Source organism: Helianthus annuus, chromosome 11 (genome assembly GCF_002127325.2).
Source record: "Helianthus annuus cultivar XRQ/B chromosome 11, HanXRQr2.0-SUNRISE, whole genome shotgun sequence".
NCBI lineage: Eukaryota > Viridiplantae > Streptophyta > Magnoliopsida > Asterales > Asteraceae > Helianthus > Helianthus annuus.
This window is the reverse complement of record NC_035443.2, coordinates 49,911,128-49,933,363: the sequence shown is the minus strand read 5'-3', so window position 1 is coordinate 49,933,363 and position 22,236 is coordinate 49,911,128. Positions and strand designations below refer to the sequence as shown.

General features: G+C 36.7%; 1 protein-coding gene and 1 non-coding gene across 2 annotated transcripts; one reads left to right on the top strand and one right to left on the bottom strand.

Moving 5' to 3' along the window:
• Positions 1–182: 182 nt before the first annotated feature.
• LOC110890340 (protein disulfide isomerase-like 5-4) lies at positions 183–5,973 on the bottom strand. Its single transcript, XM_022137937.2, has 15 exons — positions 5,698–5,973; positions 4,348–4,438; positions 3,970–4,064; positions 3,770–3,827; positions 3,241–3,425; positions 3,091–3,148; positions 2,966–3,006; positions 2,786–2,860; positions 2,499–2,555; positions 1,966–2,032; positions 1,736–1,882; positions 929–1,150; positions 687–836; positions 504–581; positions 183–416 (listed from the first exon to the last, which is right to left on the bottom strand). The coding sequence occupies exons 1-15, from the start codon at positions 5,736–5,738 to the stop codon at positions 339–341; spliced, it is 1,443 nt and encodes a 480-aa protein (XP_021993629.1). The 5' UTR covers positions 5,739–5,973; the 3' UTR covers positions 183–338.
• A 14,520-nt stretch (positions 5,974–20,493) lies between these two features.
• TRNAG-CCC lies at positions 20,494–20,564 on the top strand. The gene has a single exon. It is a non-coding gene; the product is annotated as a tRNA-Gly (tRNA).
• Positions 20,565–22,236: the final 1,672 nt, after the last annotated feature.

The following is a 22,236-nucleotide window of genomic DNA, read 5'->3' as shown; positions in this document are numbered from 1 at the left end:
TACTACAACACTTGTATATATTTTGACAATATCTTGAAGCATACAGTTCTGCCCGTTGTTTACGATTTGAAAAACCAGATTTAACATTTCACGCTAGAACATGTTGTGCAAAACTGTAAACTAAATTGTTTTTTATCGGTTCAACTCACCCAAGCAGTTTGGTTGGTTGTAGACTCGCAACAGAACACTTAAAATATTTCTTTTCATGGGCATTTCGAGCACAATTTGGATATATAGATAGATGCTATTCCAAAATTATCTAACAAAATATATAAGATTCAGATGTATATAGTAACAATTGTCTTTGATGGGTAGATGCTAAGAGTTCTTGGTAATCGCTAAAAGTTCTTCCCCAATTCAACTTTTTTCACCAGTCTCATTGTGTTGTGCAGTATCGAATCCAGTATCCCAGCAACCTGATCAACCACACAGTCAAGCAATAATCTCACAATCCAACCACAAGAGAAAAAAAAAAAAAAAAAACAAGTGAGATAAAGACGAACCGTGAAAACACCACCAATGATGGCACAAACATTGGTGATAAAATGAGAAAACGATTTGGGATTTTCTGTAACCAAGACCTGGGCACGAAACAAAGATTAAGATTATTTTAGAAATTAATAAAATAAAATAAAAGAAAACGAAATTGGAAAGTCGATATGGTAAAGCGGGTAAAATTTCGAAACCTGCATCGGGGATGGCTCGTAATGGAACTTCACAACAGGGATCGATAAAGCATGTACCAAACTGCTATGTGCTGTGAACTCGTATTCTTCAATCAGTTGGTGAGTTGACCTCATTACCTCAGTCTTCACAAGTTGAAGATAATGCTCTACCTACATCATTTCAGTTATAAAAAAAACTAAATAATTATTACAAAAACATATTTTTTTTGTAAAAAATATATATATATGATACAAGAGCTTACAGTAACGTTTGCATGATCATCTGGGTCGGTGAGATATGACTTGCCATTTAATTTGGCATGACTTGCGCCAATATAAGGTAGTATCCTTTTGATATCACTCATCACCCTTGGAGTGATTTTCTTACCAAAGGAGAAATCGGTAATTACATGTGACATGTTCATCAGGGAAGAATCGAATGAGTGCGCTCCTGAACGGGCAGAAATTACAAGATTACCAGGAACCTGTGTCATAGATAAGATGTTTAAAACTGGTATTCGAAGTACCCAAATGTATAAAACCTCCCAAACTCCTTTTACCAAATATAAAGAGTAAAATGCCATTTTTGTCCTAGAGGTTTGCCCAGTTTTGCGGCTTTCATCCAAAGGTTTGTTTTTTCGCATCTGGATCCAAAAGGTTTGGAATCTTGCCATTTTCATCCGGCTTGTTAACTCTCCATCCATTTTTCTCCATTAAGGCAGTGGTATTTTAGTCTTTTTTATTAACTTAAAGGGCAATTCGGTCTTTTTCACTTTTGTACAAGCATTTAGCATAATGTACAAGTATTCAAAAAAGACGAAATACCCTTAAGTTAACAAAAAGGACGATATACCCCTGCCTTAACGGAGAAAAATGGATGGAGTTAACGAGCTAGATGAAAATGACAAGATTCCAAACCTTTTGAATCCAGATGCGGAAAAACAAACCTTTTGGACGGAAGTCGCAAAACTGGCCAAATCTCAGGGACGAAAATGGCACTTTACTCAAATATAAACCAAGATTCTGATAATATATTTATTTCCGTTTTGCCACCTCTAGTGTAGGTTTACCTTTTTGACTCTTACGAACCCTTCAATTCTACATCCTGCTTCACGTGGAGCGGGTCTTTTAGCTTTCTCTGTAGTTGTGCCAGATTTATCCTCCAATGCCAAATTTGGTGACTCCAATGCGATTGGTGCGACTAATTCCTCCATTGTCTGTAGGGGTACGAGATCTTGAATTAGCATTTATTTATTTCTTTTCGCATTAAATATTGTGAAAATGAAAATATTATTCTTACCTTCACCAAGGTATCAGTATCTCTGTCCCCGTAATAGGATTCATGTTCATGGTGCCCATGCTCATCCCTGATTCGTAAAAACAATAAGTAACTGAGTATAATATAAAAAAGTGTGTGTATATATATATATATATATATATGTATAATCTATTAAATTAGATTCGAAACAGCAACTAATGTAGGTCCATTCCATGTAATATCTATGTTTGCACTCGGCAGTTCCAGCCTGGCCTAGTCCTATTTTTTCAATTTTGTTAAATATTAATATTTGTTATTCTGGTTTATATTTTTAGATTATATTTACAAATGAATAATTTGAATTAAGAAATTTTTAACTTTAAAAACAATTTCATTGTACGAAGAATAAAAATGTACTTTCTTTAACAATACCTAAAAATAGATAATTTAGCTCCATAGCTATACTATTTAATAACTAACAAATTAACATGTGTGTAGGACAATATAACCATCAAAGGGAGAATGAATCATACTGAAATTGGCAAGTATATAAAAAGAATACACAAGTGATTTACCTAACATCACTGCCCTTACGGAATATGCGAATAGATGGATAACCTTGTATGTGGTGACTGAAATCCAAGAGCTATAATTAATAAATAACAACTTATACAAGTAGACAAATATAGAACAATGAATTTAACAATTGGAACCACAACTAACGTGCAGAAAACAGAATAACACAAATATACAACAATCAATGGGGTCTGAAAACATAATATAAAATAGAAGACTCAAATAAAATATAGTCAAATACGTTAAAATAATAAAAATACTTATAAGCAATAATCCGAATATTCACCTTCTACACAGGTCAACTTCTTCGGTGCAGTCAACCTTTCCCATAATGATACGGCCATCCACTTCAGGATCATGTCTGGTAACACAAAGATGAGTAAGAAGTTAATATAGTAAACCAAAAATGGCTTACAATTAAACAAACACAAATTTCTTTACAAAATAAAAAGAATATAACTTGGACCTTTCTCTTATAATTTTGGCAGCCTTCTCCCATGAGGGTTTCTAACATAATTATAAAAAAGGGAAATGTTAAATGTCATAATCAAATGAACATGTAAAGGGTATTTTGGTCAGTTCAAGAAATACCAAGCGGTTGCTCCAATAGCACCAAGGAGCATAAAAATTTACAACCAAAATTGCATGCCTGCATTTTTATCAAAACAATATGTTGCTAAAGTCAAACAACAAATTAAGTGCGTAAATTGTTTAATTTTGAGATTTTGTCGATTCACGTACTGATGAGAAATCCTATCAAAATTATCTGCATTTAGAGTAACAGATCCTTCACCGTATTCTTCGTCATTTTCCTCATCATGTTTGACTCCATGAGTTACTGGTCCAGAGTCAAACTCAGAGCCAGTAGTTTGTAGATGTTTATTAATCGAATATTTGCGCACGGTTTTTGTTATATTTAACCTGTTCTGTAGATAAGAGAAACAAAATACAGGTGATAAGAGAAATGAACATGAAATCCTATAGTAAAAAACAATGACAAATCACACAATAACATAATCAACAAGTAATAACAATATGTATTTTTTTAAATCTTCGATATTTCCCGATCAACTTTTCTAGATATCTTGTACACTGTGTCTGTCATTTCAAAATACTAATCTGTTCCTTTTTAATTTCGTCTACGGGGCATTTCAGACAATTTACCAATAGTCACATTCTTATTAAACATATGTGTAGCTGCACACACATTACTACAATATTGCTTTTCCGTGTCAAAAGACAGCAAAATAAATAAGACATTGAAACTTACAGTTCCCAGAACATCACTCACGTCCACGGATGCAAACTCACAGGATAAAGCCGGAAAACTGCAAAACAAAATAGACACATGTGATTCCTTTTGAAAAAGGACAAAATAAACACCATTAGTTAAGATGATAGATATATTGAGTGCAATCGATATATTCTTCAATAGCGATTACAATCTACAAAAGTAATCAAACAGTATACCTAAGATTAAAGTCGATCCGTAAGTAATCCTCATCAGGACTTCTGTCGACTATGACAGAAGTCGAGGTACTGATACTCAAATAATTATGTAGCTCCTGCAATTAACGCACGGTAAGCAATAGCAGAAAACAAGTCAATAAACGATCATAGCGATTACATGTGGCCAAAAACTTAAAAGAAAAGTAAACCACAAGAAATAAAAGATAATCCAAAAGAACCGCAGCATATAAGAGCAGATAGAAGGGCTGTTCTTTACCAAGAAAATTTCTTGAAAACTCAATATGCATGCATCAAGAATAAATTAATTAACAATTTTTTATGTGTGTCTTGAATTAATTGACATAAATTAGGTTAAAAGATGAATTTCCTAGTCCCTACCATTCCAAATAAAAACATCATGGCAAGAGCAGCTATGATAGACAAGCCGGCACCTGACAGTGACGCCTCTGTCAAGTCTCTTGGAATTTTCCTGTCATACAAGAATTTGATATTATAAATAGAGTAAAACAAAGTATAGTTTGACCTAAACAAACTCAAATATCCATCCATCAAGAATGGGGATCCACGTCAACTCACAAACCCAAAATCAAAAAGTCAGTAGATATGGAATCATATATTCACTTTTACACTGACCATCCACGAGTATAATATTGTGTGATTGTTGATAAAGACAATGAATTATGGCAGATTTGAGAGAAATAACATCTGGAAATTATGTCTTACTCCATGACAAATAAATAAAACAAATCAACTTCCCTTTCGAAGTTTTTAGTATATTGAAACTGAAAAGAGACAAACAATTTAAGCTATATAACTCCAAAATGCACTTTGTTATAGTAAACAGATACTTACAAGGTTTACTCACCCAATATATTTGACAGAGGACTAGCAACTTCTGTCATATTAAGCATTAAAAGTAACAATTCGACCTTCAAAAGTCAAATATGGACTCCTAATGTTAATTATTTAGTTTTATCTATAAATATAGGCATCTTGATTCTAATCGGTGCACAGTTATAGAATCCACTATAACAAGACAATTTAGCTTGCTGTTATTCTTCATAACTGAATACAAAGTGTTCTTATCTCTTCTTTCTGTAAGTCTGGTTTTCATGAATATCTGATTAAAAATAATCATTCACTCTTCTCACCACTCTATTACCCTGATAAAACTATTCATACATAACACTCTGATCAAAACATCAATAACAATAGAAATTCAACAGTTTCAAGTCTCCTATTAAAAAAAAAAACACTAGTATAGTATATCGAATTAGGTTAAATTTGGGAGCTCAATCGCTACAGCTTCATATCGGAATCGGAATGCAGAAATCAGTTCAAATGCGGAAGCAACTAACCTATAATTCCAGACTTCCAGTTCGAGATCTAAACCTCATGTTCCCTAACATCAACTACACAAATCAACTGACTATATACAAATTTGATGCCTAATAACAACTTCACTAGAAGCAGAAACAAATTCACACGCACATCAATCAAATCCGGTCACATTCATCAAACATAACGCATATATACACACAAAACCACTGCAAACAGTAATCAAACACAAAATAAACACTTAACATCACAAGCAGGCATCTACAACAAACGCATACATTCAAACTTACAAAATTCACAACAAAGGAAGCATAAACAGTAACATTAACTGAATAACTCATGCGAGCATCATTTTACAACAATTTAAGTTGAAATTGATCGAATTAACACCTGTAGAAATCAACAGATTTGATCTTGGCCGATGAAACCATGGCGGTGAACTGGATCTGAGAAACGAGACACCAAAAGATTGAATTCAGTTAGGGTTTCCTTTTGGTGGTATTCAGTTCCAGTATGAATATGTGCTTCCTGTTGATGAAGAAGAAAACGTAACAGTGAGTTTTTAGAAAATTTATTGTTGTGCCTGAAATTTAGGGGTTTCGATTCGGTGCATGTGAGTACAGGGTACCGTAACATGGGCCGCTTTGAGTACCACACACAACATTAACAACACGTTGAAAGGGTTAAAACTTAAAACTAAAAATCATATAAGTTGGAAAATTTGGGAAAATATGGAGAGTGGAGACAACTCCTTTGACTTTATTATTTTTACCATGGTTGAAAAGGCGACGTTTGATGTTTGTGTATTGTTCTTGTTATTATTAACTTATATATTACTAGATTAGAACCTCGTGTATTACACGGGTTTAATAAATATAATTTTATATACTAAATAAAAACAATATATTTTTAAAAACCTCATTTATTACATGTATTGAGTAAATATAATTTTATATATTAAATAATAAAAAATTATATCTTTAAGAACCTCGTGTATTGTGCGGGTTGAATAAAAGTACTTTTATATAACAAACAATAAAAAAATTATATTTAAAAAAACCCCTGTGTATTCACGGGTGGAAGAAATATAATTTTATATACCAAATAATAGAAAAGTTATACTTAAAAAAACCATCGTGTATTGTACGGGTTTAATAAATTTAATTTTATATAGCAAATAATAAAAAAATGTTATATCATTAAAAACCCTGTGTATTACACATGTTTATCTATTGTTAAAAAAAGTCTTTCTAAGTCAAAATGGATTTTTTTATTATTTTTTAAATTAGGTTAATACTATTTTCGTACCATTCATAAAACCTTATAATTACAGTAGCATCATATATATGCACATCACATAACATACACATCACAGTTTCTATACCAAGTAGCATGTGTTCGTACATATAAGCATAGTTTTTGTACCAAGTCAAAGTCACAGTTTCATACCAAGTCAAGTTCATGTCATTAATGCACCTAAAACTTAAGCCGAGATTGAACCGAAACCGAAACAACAAAAACTTAATTAAAAACTGCGGAGTGAGTTGTACTAACCGATTGTGTGGTGACCTTGGGACCGACTCTGTCACACCCCCAAATTACCACCTAGGGTATGTCCCTATTGGAGGTGCAACGATCCAACAAAGAGCCACCAATCATGTCAAACACAAGTCATAATGTATTAAAATACCCAATTGAAAGAAATGCATCGTTTGAAAAGTTAAACCAAAACCAAAGTATTAAGCGGAAGCATAAATGTATAAGTGTGTAAATGTATCAAAACCAAATCAATGTATTCGTTCATTATGACCATAACCACTCCAGCAGCATCAGACGGCAAGTTCCCAAGTTCCTTCAATAATTACCTACAAGCATGTAAACAAGTGTGTCAGACTACGCTGGTGAGTTCAAGGTTTGTGTTTGTTTACCAAGTTGCATTACCGATCACGTGAGTAAAACAGTTTACAAAACGATATGTTGTTTGTTGTTATGATGTTTGATGTTTCGATGTTGTTATTACTCGATTACCGAATGGCCAGATGATATGTGATTGCCAACCCCAATGCCTCTATCAAAGCATTGGTCATGTTTTAAGGTAATTAGTTCACGCCCGTTCTCCTCGAACGTCGTGAGGGTGCCAAACCTAATAGCGCTATCAACTAATAACCCCCGTTGCCCTACAAGCAACGTGCCGGTAGATGTAGTGGTCTTACAATGATAGAAAACTGAGTACAATAACCAACATCCCGTTACCCATGCATTCCTCATCGGAACGTTACCAGTTATCCCTTCCCTGGGATCCATGCTTGAGAAAATAGCAATGAACTCACCTTGGTTTGCTCGGTATGCTTAGTTACTTGTTTAACAATTGCTCAAACACATCCTAAAAGAGTTACCGATATCAGTCAGTTCTACGTTCACATGAAATACATCTTTCACGTACAATTAATTCACGCATTTACTGTTCACATAAAGCACTTTTAATGTATATGCAACGCACACACGTAATTCCAGGCAACCACGCTACTCGTTAGTCCATCACACATTCACATAACAGATGTTTGTGCCTCATATATGTTTGCATTACAAGTTGTTCACGTAGGCGCACAAGAGGATTACCACATAACATATACATTTCCATACTGGGCCATCTACAATACATCGATAAATCATACAACACATAGTGCACTCTAAGGCATCATAATGTTCATTAGTTAGCCATACAACATAACAACGACATGATGTACACTACACACGCCATCACATAATGCATAACACATAGGCGGACCATAAACAAGACCATGTCATCAGTCTATTATTTAGCTAAAATACGTAACAGTTCATTCTTGCATAGAAAATGCGCGGTCCAGCCACTATGGCCCAACTGATTTGTGTGATTCAATTGCGAGTGCGCAGTTCATTGTGAGCCCACATAAGGTGTGCGGTCAGGCTCCCTGTCTTGCGGCCCAAACAATGCAGGCCTGGGTTTCGTCGAGAGGGGCGGGGGTAATATTAGATAGTTATGCGCACCTGCAAATCCTCGTCTCACCTAACTGCCGTCACATCATCATTGCAGTCCTAATCATCCTTAACTATTGCCGCCCATCAAAGTTATTGATAAAGAGGCATTGTTTTGCATCAGACTATCACGTGATTCATTATACATCAATCTTCATTTATTGTTTTCATGTGATTTGCAATCAACTGAAGCAACAGTTGTGGTCGGTTGCTTTTGTGTGAGGTCCAATAGAATTTGAGTCTATTAAATTGATACCAGCCATTTATTATATGATTTGATCAAACAACTTAGTTAAAGCATCACATGAAGGGGCAGGTATTCGGTCCAATCACAATCCAGAAACAATTACCACCACTATTACATTATTATTTACCCCACACACAACCGATTGGCAACATTATTAAGTATTGTGCATATAACATGCCTAGCTACACACAAACCAATATCAGCCACTAGCATGTAATTTCACTTTCATGTGTATTATTCATGCAATCACATAAGCATAAGCATCAAATAAACGTACTAACCCAAAAGTTTTGATCGACAAGCTGGTGTACTCGAAAGGGGGTCTGCTACTGTTGCCGCACGCAATTAGGGAAGAGGTAGGGTTTTGGTTTGATCTTCATCGAGATATATGCCCGGCCCCTCCCCCCTTAATACAAATCGAAACATTGTGGGCCGAACCCACATGTATTAATCTATAACTTAAATGGGCTTCTAATACCCATGCTTAGCTTAATAACCCAAGTGATGGTTTGGCTTGTGCGGCTTGTGTGAATCGGTTTCAACACAAGCGTGGACCGAACACAAAAGAGGTAATAAGGGTATATGCGTGTGTAGCACAAAATTGCGTTTACGCTCAACCGTTTTAACATAGGAAGCAACATAAAGGACTAAGAATGGTAATTAATCATGAAAGACAAAGAATTAACGAGGAATCAAGATTACCAAACTAACCTTGGGATTTCGGGTTGTCACATCATTCCCAACTTGAAAGAAATTTCGTCCCGAAATTTGACAAAGCAATACAAAGGAGTGAAACGATGGAGACTCAAATTAAACTACATGCGACACCACACACCTAATAATCAAGCATTACACACAACCACCAATCATCCAGATAACTACACAGACACTACGCAAACCAAACTGTAGAAACAAAATCGTGAAATCAGTCGGGTGTCACATCATCCCCAACTTGAAAGGAATTTCGTCCCGAAATTCGCCACTGATAACAAAAGTTGGTTCAACCCCTTGAACAATCGAGGATATTAGAGTTTTAGCACATCCTGCGCTCCTATGTGAACTCCAGTCCACGTATTGAGGTTTAACAAGCCCTCAAGATTGTTATACGACTTATGCTAGTGAACCTTGACTTCTTAGTCCATGTTTTCTATGGATTCCCTGATAAATACAACTGATCCGATGACTTCAGATTCCGGTAAGGGTATCACAAGGGTTTCATCGGATAAACACAGCCTTATATCCAGGGCATATATACCATTACGATAGTTATCCCGTTTCATCAATTAGCCCGAGTTTATGAGTCATGTCACCGTTTCGTTCCAGTAATCTGAATGTCTCATCGCGTCGTAAACTAAGCTTGCCACGTTTTCTATAGCGTACCGCACCCTCCCAGGGTGATACTTTCGATTATGACTCGTTCGCCTACAACAAACTCCCAGTGTTTCCTAAGCTTATCAGCTTTCCTAGTAGTCACGCGTTGCCGTAAAACAATTTCCGATCCAAGCAATCTTCAAGAGTTTTGAGCTCAAGTCCTGGTCCTGCGATTACATTGTCGACCACCTTAGTCCAACAAAGAGATTAGTATTACTGTCCGGGTTATGCCTCAAACAGGGTCGTATGCATATTATCACGGTACAGCTGCATTAGAGCTTCTCCCAAAGATAAGTGTCCTTCCCAAACGTTTACTAAAGTCTATCACGCACGTGGTGAGCAATTGTCCTACAGTGATGAGCAATGCTTATGTCAAGGCGTGAGCCAAAAGGTGTGTGGCATGGCTGCCTTAAATCAGATATGGTCCAACATCAAAGGTAATAGGGGTTGGTACCTCGTGCCCACAATCCGTCTCTTTCAGAAGAATATTCACAAGTTGTGAAGACTCGTCAGTTCCCTTGACTGCAAGGAGGTGTGCTGGTTACATGCGGCAATCAACGATTGTTATTGTTTGCGTTTTCGTTTCGAGTTGTACGTAGACTAGTGGCAGCATTCATAGCAGTCTGCTCCCATCTTCTACATAGGTGTTGCCAGTTTCTTTTACTTCGCCTTGACTTTTTCCAAAGTCAAGAGTCATACCCATACATTGTTAGACGGGTTTTCATGTCCAATCATCAGTACAAGATTTACATGTCCAAACGTCTTTCCTTAAAATCCAGTTGAATAGAATTTTCGAAGCCGGTGTGTTTTGCTAACCACAACTTCCCTACCGTTGCTGCGAAATGAGGCTTATAGTTGTTCTATGAGTTAATGAATGTCGTTCGTTTCACCAAGGTTGCTCTTCCATGCCCCGCATGGACTCAACTTGAAAATTCTCTCCCGTTAATTCCCTAGTTTGTACAGAACGAGTTGGGTCAGGTGGGTTAGAATCGATGGCGAGCTGCAAAGTCCATACACGTTCAGGTTCCACAGTCGTAATCCACCCAGAAGTTCCATCCAACGGTGCCATTTACTGATTTAGTTCTTTCGAAACCAGAGTACACGGAAGGCCCTTGTGATCGGTCTAAGTAACGCATTTGGTACCGTCCAAGTAATGCCTCCAACTTACATCCAAAGAACACGGTTTCCACCACAGGTTGTGTGTCGTGCAGTTCCTCTTTGTAACTCCATTACGTACGTCATCACTCTCTCGTGTTGCATTGGTGCGTAAGCATTGCAGAGTCGGGATTCGAACGCTGACAAGACGTCCTCCTGTTTTGTCTTCCACGATCACAGCACCCTGCTGTGCTAAAGCGATTTAAGCTACGCGATCTTCGAAAATCCTGTGATGAATCTTCAACGAGACTTCGCGCGAAGTGGCTCCTCCCTCAGGAGCTCTAGAATAGAATACATATGTCGCCCATGTTGTTCCTTTCTTCTGGTAATGATTCAAAACGTCGTCAATAACACGGTCGATTCTTGTGGTCCATAAAGCTACCGGTGTGTTGATTAACTTTAAACAACGAGAACAGAAAATCGCAGTGGCCGTACTGTACCTGTAATGCCGTGTTAGAAGTCATCCTCCCTTGGGTCTTCCATCAAGTGACAGTCTGATCTTAAGTCGATTTCCGAATAGAAGCTTGATCATTGCAGCGGGTCAAGCAGGTTGTCGATGCGGGGTAGAGGGTGACGGTCTATGATTGCCACCCTGGGGTAGTCTATACGCGTACGAAAGGACTTGTCCTTCATTTCTACAATAGGGCTCGGGCTCCCCAGAACAAGGAGCTAGATCGCTAAAACTTCCACCCGGTAGTTCCTGAAGTTGACTAGACAGTTCTTGCAACCCTCCTGGTGCAAGACGGTATGAAGGACGAGTGATCAAGGCTGCTTCTGGCATGAGATTAAACTGAGATTCTGTCTAACAGTTGTGGAAGCAAGTCCGAAAGCTCCTCGTGTAACACGCTGAGAGGAATCACGAATAACTGGTGGATTCTCGGTCCTCTTTTCCTTAGCCTTAACATCAGTAATGGTTGCTAACGTTGCGGGGTAATCCCTCCGTAGACACTTCTGGGCCTTCATTGCTCATATGATGCTAACCCTTTCACCACTCTGACACTTCCAAGTATAAAGTGACGCAAAATTTCCTTCCCTCAAGGTATATTTACGCGATATTGAGATAATCAATCTACACTACTACCGCATCGAGACCATCAAGGATAGAAAAAGGTAGGTCGATGTCGAACACTAGTCCTACATGGTCGAGTTTACATCGCAGCGAACATATGAGGTTTCATTTGACTTATCATCCCTTACTGCCACAACAAGTTCGGTTTCAAGAAACATCAGGGCAAACAGAGCGGAGATGAAGCGAACAGCTACCCTTCCAAGCTATCGTGTTGCTATTACGCCTGGTATAGTCTATGTCAATACCAAGTGTCCTTCCATGAGCTTCATTTCCAGTGTTGTTTTCGTCACGAGAATTTCCAGTACTGCCGTCGTTCCCTTGGTTGTTGCTGTCTTGATTGACCAACGGCCAATCCATGTGGTAAACGTTTTTCACTCCCATAGTGAGGACTACTATTACGAGTACCCTGATGTTGTCGTAACTGTTACTTCTGCTTATTGTTTCATGAAGCGGAGTCCTATGATCCTCCACTGACAGGATCCATCTTCTACTGTTCTGTGCCACGTTCTAAGATGCTACTCATTGTGCTGACAGCGGTGCATTCCACACCGTATTCGATTGTCATTACTTACGTTCCGAGTGATTCGTAAAAGCTGACTCCCATGAGTCACTGGCAGAGGTTAAAGAGTCGATTGTATTCTATTCGTTGGTGTTCGCTGCCGGTCATCAGAGTCGTCCAATGTTTGAGGTTGGTGAAGTACTACATTCACCCTCTCATCCAACGATGTTGCAAGTTGTCTATGTATTACACAGTCTGTTGCGAGGGCGTTACAGAAATGGTCGTGATTCGAGATTCGAGACGTCAATATGTCAAGTTCCAACAAACGAAGAAAAATGGAAAGATATAGATCGTTCATCGTTGTGCATCACCCCACTCGGGGATGTTCGTATAAGCACCTAGCACTCTACACAGTCCACTAGGCGTTCAGTTAGGTGTTCAGGTAATACTCGATAGCATCGGAATTCGAAAGGTTTCAAAGGAAAAAAAAATGGAAAGATCACATTCGTGTAGGAGACAATCTCGACTATTTCTCCTATAGGTTATCAGGTTTCGCATCGATCAAATGAAAGTTCAGAATGAAAAAAAAAATCAAGTATCACCTTAAAGTCTGCAACTTTCAAGTTCACATACGGTAGGGGAGATTCCCTCTTGCACTCGTTAAGCCTCATTGGGAATTGCATGCACCACGCATTATTATTATGTGTGCACCCATGATAATAAGGCGGTTTGCATGCTCCTCTCGACGCTTCTTAACTTATGTTCGAAGTTTCTCCCACTCCAATCAACACAGGTATATACTAACAGCAAAACTAGGATTTACAAGATGTAAGTGTTGTGTTATGTTATCGACGTGTCATGATATCTATCTTGTTGTATCGTGCATGCTATGTGTATAGATATGTCTACTAAACATGTGATGTATACTGTAACGAGGAACGAACCTTGCAATCTGAAGCTGAGGGTCATGGTCATCGTTTGGATCAATTCGGTTATAGTCTGGTTTTATGAAAACGTTTTAAAACCAAGTTCTCTATAACCAGTGGCCCTGATACCAAACTGTCACACCCCCAAATTACCACCTAGGGTATGTCCCTATTGGAGGTGCAACGATCCAACAAAGAGCCACCAATCATGTCAAACACAAGTCATAATGTATTAAAATACCCAATTGAAAGAAATGCATCGTTTGAAAAGTTAAACCAAAACCAAAGTATTAAGCGGAAGCATAAATGTATAAGTGTGTAAATGTATCAAAACCAAATCAATGTATTCGTTCATTATGACCATAACCACTCCAGCAGCATCAGACGGCAAGTTCCCAAGTTCCTTCAATAATTACCTACAAGCATGTAAACAAGTGTGTCAGACTACGCTGGTGAGTTCAAGGTTTGTGTTTGTTTACCAAGTTGCATTACCGATCACGTGAGTAAAACAGTTTACAAAACGATATGTTGTTTGTTGTTATGATGTTTGATGTTTCGATGTTGTTATTACTCGATTACCGAATGGCCAGATGATATGTGATTGCCAACCCCAATGCCTCTATCAAAGCATTGGTCATGTTTTAAGGTAATTAGTTCACGCCCGTTCTCCTCGAACGTCGTGAGGGTGCCAAACCTAATAGCGCTATCAACTAATAACCCCCGTTGCCCTACAAGCAACGTGCCGGTAGATGTAGTGGTCTTACAATGATAGAAAACTGAGTACAATAACCAACATCCCGTTACCCATGCATTCCTCATCGGAACGTTACCAGTTATCCCTTCCCTGGGATCCATGCTTGAGAAAATAGCAATGAACTCACCTTGGTTTGCTCGGTATGCTTAGTTACTTGTTTAACAATTGCTCAAACACATCCTAAAAGAGTTACCGATATCAGTCAGTTCTACGTTCACATGAAATACATCTTTCACGTACAATTAATTCACGCATTTACTGTTCACATAAAGCACTTTTAATGTATATGCAACGCACACACGTAATTCCAGGCAACCACGCTACTCGTTAGTCCATCACACATTCACATAACAGATGTTTGTGCCTCATATATGTTTGCATTACAAGTTGTTCACGTAGGCGCACAAGAGGATTACCACATAACATATACATTTCCATACTGGGCCATCTACAATACATCGATAAATCATACAACACATAGTGCACTCTAAGGCATCATAATGTTCATTAGTTAGCCATACAACATAACAACGACATGATGTACACTACACACGCCATCACATAATGCATAACACATAGGCGGACCATAAACAAGACCATGTCATCAGTCTATTATTTAGCTAAAATACGTAACAGTTCATTCTTGCATAGAAAATGCGCGGTCCAGCCACTATGGCCCAACTGATTTGTGTGATTCAATTGCGAGTGCGCAGTTCATTGTGAGCCCACATAAGGTGTGCGGTCAGGCTCCCTGTCTTGCGGCCCAAACAATGCAGGCCTGGGTTTCGTCGAGAGGGGCGGGGGTAATATTAGATAGTTATGCGCACCTGCAAATCCTCGTCTAACCTAACTGCCGTCACATCATCATTGCAGTCCTAATCATCCTCAACTATTGCCGCCCATCAAAGTTATTGATAAAGAGGCATTGTTTTGCATCAGACTATCACGTGATTCATTATACATCAATCTTCATTTATTGTTTTCATGTGATTTGCAATCAACTGAAGCAACAGTTGTGGTCGGTTGCTTTTGTGTGAGGTCCAATAGAATTTGAGTCTATTAAATTGATACCAGCCATTTATTATATGATTTGATCAAACAACTTAGTTACAAGCATCACATGAAGGGGCAGGTATTCGGTCCAATCACAATCCAGAAACAATTACCACCACTATTACATTATTATTTACCCCACACACAACCGATTGGCAACATTATTAAGTATTGTGCATATAACATGCCTAGCTACACACAAACCAATATCAGCCACTAGCATGTAATTTCACTTTCATGTGTATTATTCATGCAATCACATAAGCATAAGCATCAAATAAACGTACTAACCCAAAAGTTTTGATCGACAAGCTGGTGTACTCGAAAGGGGGTCTGCTACTGTTGCCGCACGCAATTAGGGAAGAGGTAGGGTTTTGGTTTGATCTTCATCGAGATATATGCCCGGCCCCTCCCCCCTTAATACAAATCGAAACATTGTGGGCCGAACCCACATGTATTAATCTATAACTTAAATGGGCTTCTACTACCCATGCTTAGCTTAATAACCCAAGTGATGGTTTGGCTTGTGCGGCTTGTGTGAATCGGTTTCAACACAAGCGTGGACCGAACACAAAAGAGGTAATAAGGGTATATGCGTGTGTAGCACAAAATTGCGTTTACGCTCAACCGTTTTAACATAGGAAGCAACATAAAGGACTAAGAATGGTAATTAATCATGAAAGACAAAGAATTAACGAGGAATCAAGATTACCAAACTAACCTTGGGATTTCGGGTTATCACAGACTCCGCAACGAGGGAGATAGAGAGAGATTTTTTTTACTCCCGGATTAATATACTTGCAGATAGGGTTTGATGAGAGTTTTGGATGGTTATAAAGAAGACAACATGCTCTCACATAATTTATAAACTAATTTGGCAGTTGGGGCGGTTTGAGGATTAGGGCCTTAAGTTCGGAAGTTTGTTTTGAGGAATCAGATCAAATAACATGCATGCGCCAACAGTTGAACACAAGAGAGTTGGGACGATTTGGTCCTCAAAAGGAGTTGGACCGATAATCATTAAGTGGCAATTGGGCTAGGAAATTAAGGTTTTTTTTTTCTAACTCAATATACATGCACATGCATACGCACAGGATGAGATGAAAGGAATTATTATCATAAATATTATTATTATTATTTTGGAATTCGTGTGAATTCTTATTAGGTTTGATTAAACATTATTGATAGTAAAATTTTGTATTAGATTAGATTTTAGATTTGATTAAATATTATTAATAATAAAAATTTGTATTAATTTAGATTAAGTATTAATATTATTAGTATTATTAATAATTTTAATCAATTAAATGAGAGAATGACAAGTGTCACAAAACAGGTTTCTTTTATTATATAGTATAGATTAAACTATGATATGATGATATATAATTTAAAGTAAACTAGAATTACGACCCGCCGCAATGCGGCGGGGATTCTTTAGTTATAACGAAGTCGATTTAGGACCCGCACGTTATATTGAACCTGTGAAATGGGAAAAAATAGACGATGTAAAAACGTTCACCCACACACACACGTTGCGTCGTGTTAACTCGCAAAATTTAGAAGGAAACGTAAAAACGTTAAACCAAAGACGCATGTTGCGATGTGTTAAGTCATAAAATTTAGAACGAAGCATAAAGCGAAAAATTTGCGTAAAATGAAAATTATAAAGGACCAAAGTTGAAAGTAAAAAAAGTTGTGAGGATAAATTGTAAAAGATAAAAAAGTTTAGGGTTAAAAGTAAAAAAAAACAAATAGTTTTGGGTTAAAGTAATTTATGAAATACTTTTGGGTGAAAAGAAAAAAAAAATATTTTTTTGAAAAACCCCCAAAGCCAAGGTTACAACAACCATATGCATAACCATTTTTCTTTGAAAAAACCCTCAAAGCCAAGATTACAACACTTCGCGAAAGATTAAAAGTATATGGGACCAAAGTTGCAACAGATGAAAAGCTTTGAGTTAAAAGTTAAAAAAATCAAAGTGGGTAAATCGTAAAAGATGGAAACTTTTGAATTAGAAGTGAAAAATCATATTAATCAAAGGGGTTAAATTAACAAAGATTAAAACTTTAAACATAAATTGGCAAATATTAAAACTTTAGGGTTAAAAAGGAAAATTCCATTTTTTTTGAAACACTCCCAAAGCTAAAATTACAACTAACTTATGCATACTTATGTTGCTTATTTATAGGTTTTTAATTAATAAGTAAATAACATAAATAAAAATATTGTTTACAAGAAATTCAGTTTTCGTCATTATATGCAAATAACATGTTTACCTTTGGAAAAGATAAATAAAAGAAAATACCAAATTCGGAATAGTCAAAAAAACAAAACATCTCAGCAAAATCTATTATTTGTCATCAGAGTTGTCTCTAAGACTTCGGATGCCGTGTGCGACAAGTAAAGAATAGGCCTATCTCAACTCTTAATTATGTTTTTATTTTAAGTGTTTAAAAGGGTCGATGGGTATTTGGGTTAAATGATTAGTTAGATTAGTGGGTTAATGGTAGATGGTTATTGTGTAATTGGGCCCCCTCTAGAACATGACATTTATACTAATAAGTTTATAATTTTTTTTATATGAGTTGATTGATCTACGCTATCTAAACAAGAAAAACAAATTTTGAGCCCCCTTACAAGATGGGTCATGTGTGGTCGTCCACCATGGAGACCCTCAAAGACGCCCATGTTTGTCATTATTTACATTAAGTCTCGACACGGTTGCCTCTCGCTTTCTGATATACCCCTAGCTTGATGTCAAAAAGTTTTTAGTAATAGTGATTTGAAACAACTACATTCGTGTGTTTTCTTCGTAACAAAACATGTGTGCTAGCTTAAGAAGGTTTTTATAGCCTTAAACAAACCCCACATGTGTGGTATCAAGGGTTTGTTATGTACATATTCTTGATAGGGTTTGTTAAGGGGAAAATATTATACGTTTATGTGTACCTTAGTATTAATCATATGTTGGATTATGTAAATAACATATTAGGTAATGCATAAGATCTATAATGAAGGTGGTCCGTATAAAGCCCTCCATACATCAAGATATTACTGAGTTTAGCAATCCTATCCAAGCAACAAACCAACGTATAAAAGTTTAACCCAATCATCTCATGTCTATTGCTAGTCGATTTAATCCAAACAAGATGAAAAAGGATAACTCGGGACAACGCAAGCTATTTTTTGGTTATTTGAAGATCTTAAATCCACATGTATGGCTATTTTACATATTATTTTGTCATTGATTACATCAATTATTTTGTTATTGATTTCCATGTTGTATATGCTTTATTGTTTGATTAATTTCATATCATGAAACTCACTTGGATTATAAAAACACCTAGATGACACAGTCAATTTTCTATTATATGTTGATATATTTATTAGATAACGTGGAAAACCAACAAAATTATGATTATGATATCATTATATATATGTCATACGACACTAGATAGTCACACTCACAACCACAAGACAGTCCTAAAATACTCATTGTTTTGCTCAAAAATTACTTAAGCAATTAATTGATCAAATTCGTTATGTGTGGTAGTGTTCTAGATCATAATTGGTTAAGAATTATGTTACAAAATATGTAACTAAGACGTTGGATAAATATGCTAAGAGTTTATAAGTTATAACAAATATTAGAATATAGCTCACGATATTGACAATAAAATTAAGTAATGTAGTGACTAAGGACACAAGGAGTTACAAGGAAAGCGCTTGATCAATGTAGATCATCGACACAAAACCCCTCGGGAGACGACTATAAAAGTCGTCCGCTGTAGTTAATATTATTGCAACAAGAAATAGAAGTACAACTCGAGAACCCATGTGATCAATGGTACAATAATTGCTTAATTATAAGTGATTGTGCGTTATGAGGGCTGCAAAAGAGAGTGTTAGAGTTTGCGAGTGTGTATGTGTTAGTGATGTTCGTAAAGGTTCTAACCGATCACTTGGCCTCTTTATTTATAGGATAAGTGCCTAACTACATGTCCGATATTCCGGGGATGCTCCAGCATATGCTTTTTCAAACGTTGGAGTCCAAGTCGTCGAGTCCAACGGTCATTCCATCAACTAAGTTAGTGAAAAATATGCTGAGACTTGCTCTTTTATCGATTGACCTGCGATTAATTAATAACACGTGCAAAATAGATTAATTTGTAAATAAAGACCAAGTCCATAATATAGAACGTGTCTAAAATCCCGGATGGTCAATAATCATCCAAAATATTAGTCGAAATATTCACCCATAATACGTATATGATAATACTTCGGTCTAAGGATTAGTTTATTAGAGATTGCCATTAACTAGCAATATCAGATACAATCACCCATCAGTTACAAATACTTTAAGCATTTTGGAATCTAAAAACTTGAATTATGAGGGTATGTTAAGTATGGATAATTCATAGTTATATTATCTAGGTTTTATATATGTGTATAGTTGATACACTTCGACATTGTATAGACTATAGAAGGCTTTCTACTAGATATAACTAGAGTGTAAATTGTGTAATCCCAATTTTACACTTCAAGAAATTTATTTCATTTTTCAGTAAATATGTTATATGGAACCGATTTCTCATAATTATATAAATGTTCCTCATATGATTCCATAAAAGTCTACCAATATTTTGTTACAAACCTTTCGAAACGAAAATTGAACCAAACCAAAACCATTTTCAAACCAAACCGAAATAGTAATTTGGTTTTCAGTTTTAGAAAAGTTCTGTTCAGTTAAACAAGGAAAGTGAATTCATTTATTTAGTCGACTAAAAAACCCGGGGAACCCGGATCGAACAACCGGAGGAACAGAAACCCAAACCTATGAACACCCTCCTTGTTAAAAATTGAGTTTTCGGTTTGAAACTAAAACCGAACCAAATTCAAATTTGGTTTTAAATATATTGAATTCAGTTCACTTTCTGTTTCGATCATAAAAACTTCAGTGCCAAGGAAACCGAAATCTGAACTGATAAAACACGACATTAAAACTAACGTGTTGGTTCTTTTTAGGCTAATTCTAATATTCGAATCTGTATATTAGTGTTATATCATAACAAAAACTGCCAATTAATAAGCAAGCGCATCTAGTGTAGTGGTATCATAGTACCCTCCCACGGTACTGACCGGGGTTCGATTCCCCGGATGCGCAAGTTTTTTTACTAGTTCAAACTTAGCAGATTCGGAAGAATGAATATTCACACTTCCGATCCATACAATTTTTTTTTGCATTTTGTTATAATATGTCGTAATGGGTTATAACCAAAAACATCACAATTCTCACTACATGTTGAAACGTCCTTTCAACACATCATCCTGATTATGATCTAGTTTGTTATAGAGTTTTTTAAATTCATTGTTAGTTCGATAACCCCCTCCTCATGGCGTAGCATATTTACAAAATTTTGAATACAATTCGGTTTTCGATAAATTCGTTATAAACGGCGGACAAATAAAACGAAACAAAGTTTCATATTAAAGTTTTAATTTAACATTGCATACTTGAGAAATGAAATCAAATCTGCTATCACTTGGCCTTCGGAATCTTAGCTAGGATAACACTTATCCTTCTACAGTGTGGAGATGAGGCGTGGTGCTACATAGTTGAAAGCCACTCTGTGGCACCCTGGCGTGGTCACGGTGTGGAGAAGGTGATCAATTTAAGAAACACGTGGCAGTTTCAACACATGTGGAGATTGGACCACCCCACCCCTCATTTGTGGAAACCGTATGAGAATGATGATGTGGTGTCTACGTGGCAAATTCTACATGACCACACCCCATGATCTAATAGAGTGGACTAAGCGATAACGTTAATGCTGTGTTCCAGAGATCCACTTAACAGGGGGAGGGGAGGGGAGGGGAGGGAAAATGGGTTTTTTTTTCCTGATAATAGTCTTTCCAATTTGGAAAGACATGGAGGGGAGGGGAGGGATGGGGAGGGATTTTTAACTCGGGAACACACCCTAAAAGTTCAATGATTTTTGTATGGAGAACTGTAGTTTGGTTTGATTTTATCTTTTTCATTTATCAAAATTTATAGGTTTCAACTTCATCTTTATAAAAGCCACTTTGCTAGTTTCCGGTGAATTCAAAGTTTATGTGGGCTAGGGTTAAAACTAATTGGGCCATCAATATATGACCCTGGTCTAATGGGGCGTGTAGGCTTGCGAATGGGCTTCTATAAGAAAACAACACACTACAAAAATCGGTTTCAGGTCCAAACTGATTCGGAGCCCAAACCGAATCGGTTTTATTACCGAAGCATAAATCGGTTTGAAAAAAAGTAGTTCAGGGTACGAATCCGCGAATCGTTTTTATTTTTTTTGGCTAAAAATCCCATCCCTATACGGATCAATTAGGGTTGGTTTCTAAACCTGTTTTTCTCTTATTCCCAAACCATTTTTATGGGTGTCAATTGCTTGCGGCACACGTTCGTAAAACTGTTTTGTAACCACTTTGTACCCGTTATTTGATAAGTGCCCATCCATGACTTGCAGCCCGTCGATTATTGCATAATTCAAACAAACAATAAACAAAATGACTTGAGGAAATTAAAAACAAAATGACTTCATGCTAAGTTGCATACAAACAAAAAATAAAAGATAATAGTCTCCAAAAGACAAACCATAGAGGATAGGATAGAAATACTCAAGTAGCATGGAAACAAAGAACAGAAATCTAACCTCATAATAAAAGGTCCCAACCAAAGCAATGAAACAAAACACTGAATAAGGAACTCAATCTCATATTGCCACTTCTTCGCATCTTCTTTAGCTTTCTTCAAAGCAGAAATCCTGTTTTTAAGCATTAACTCATTGAAA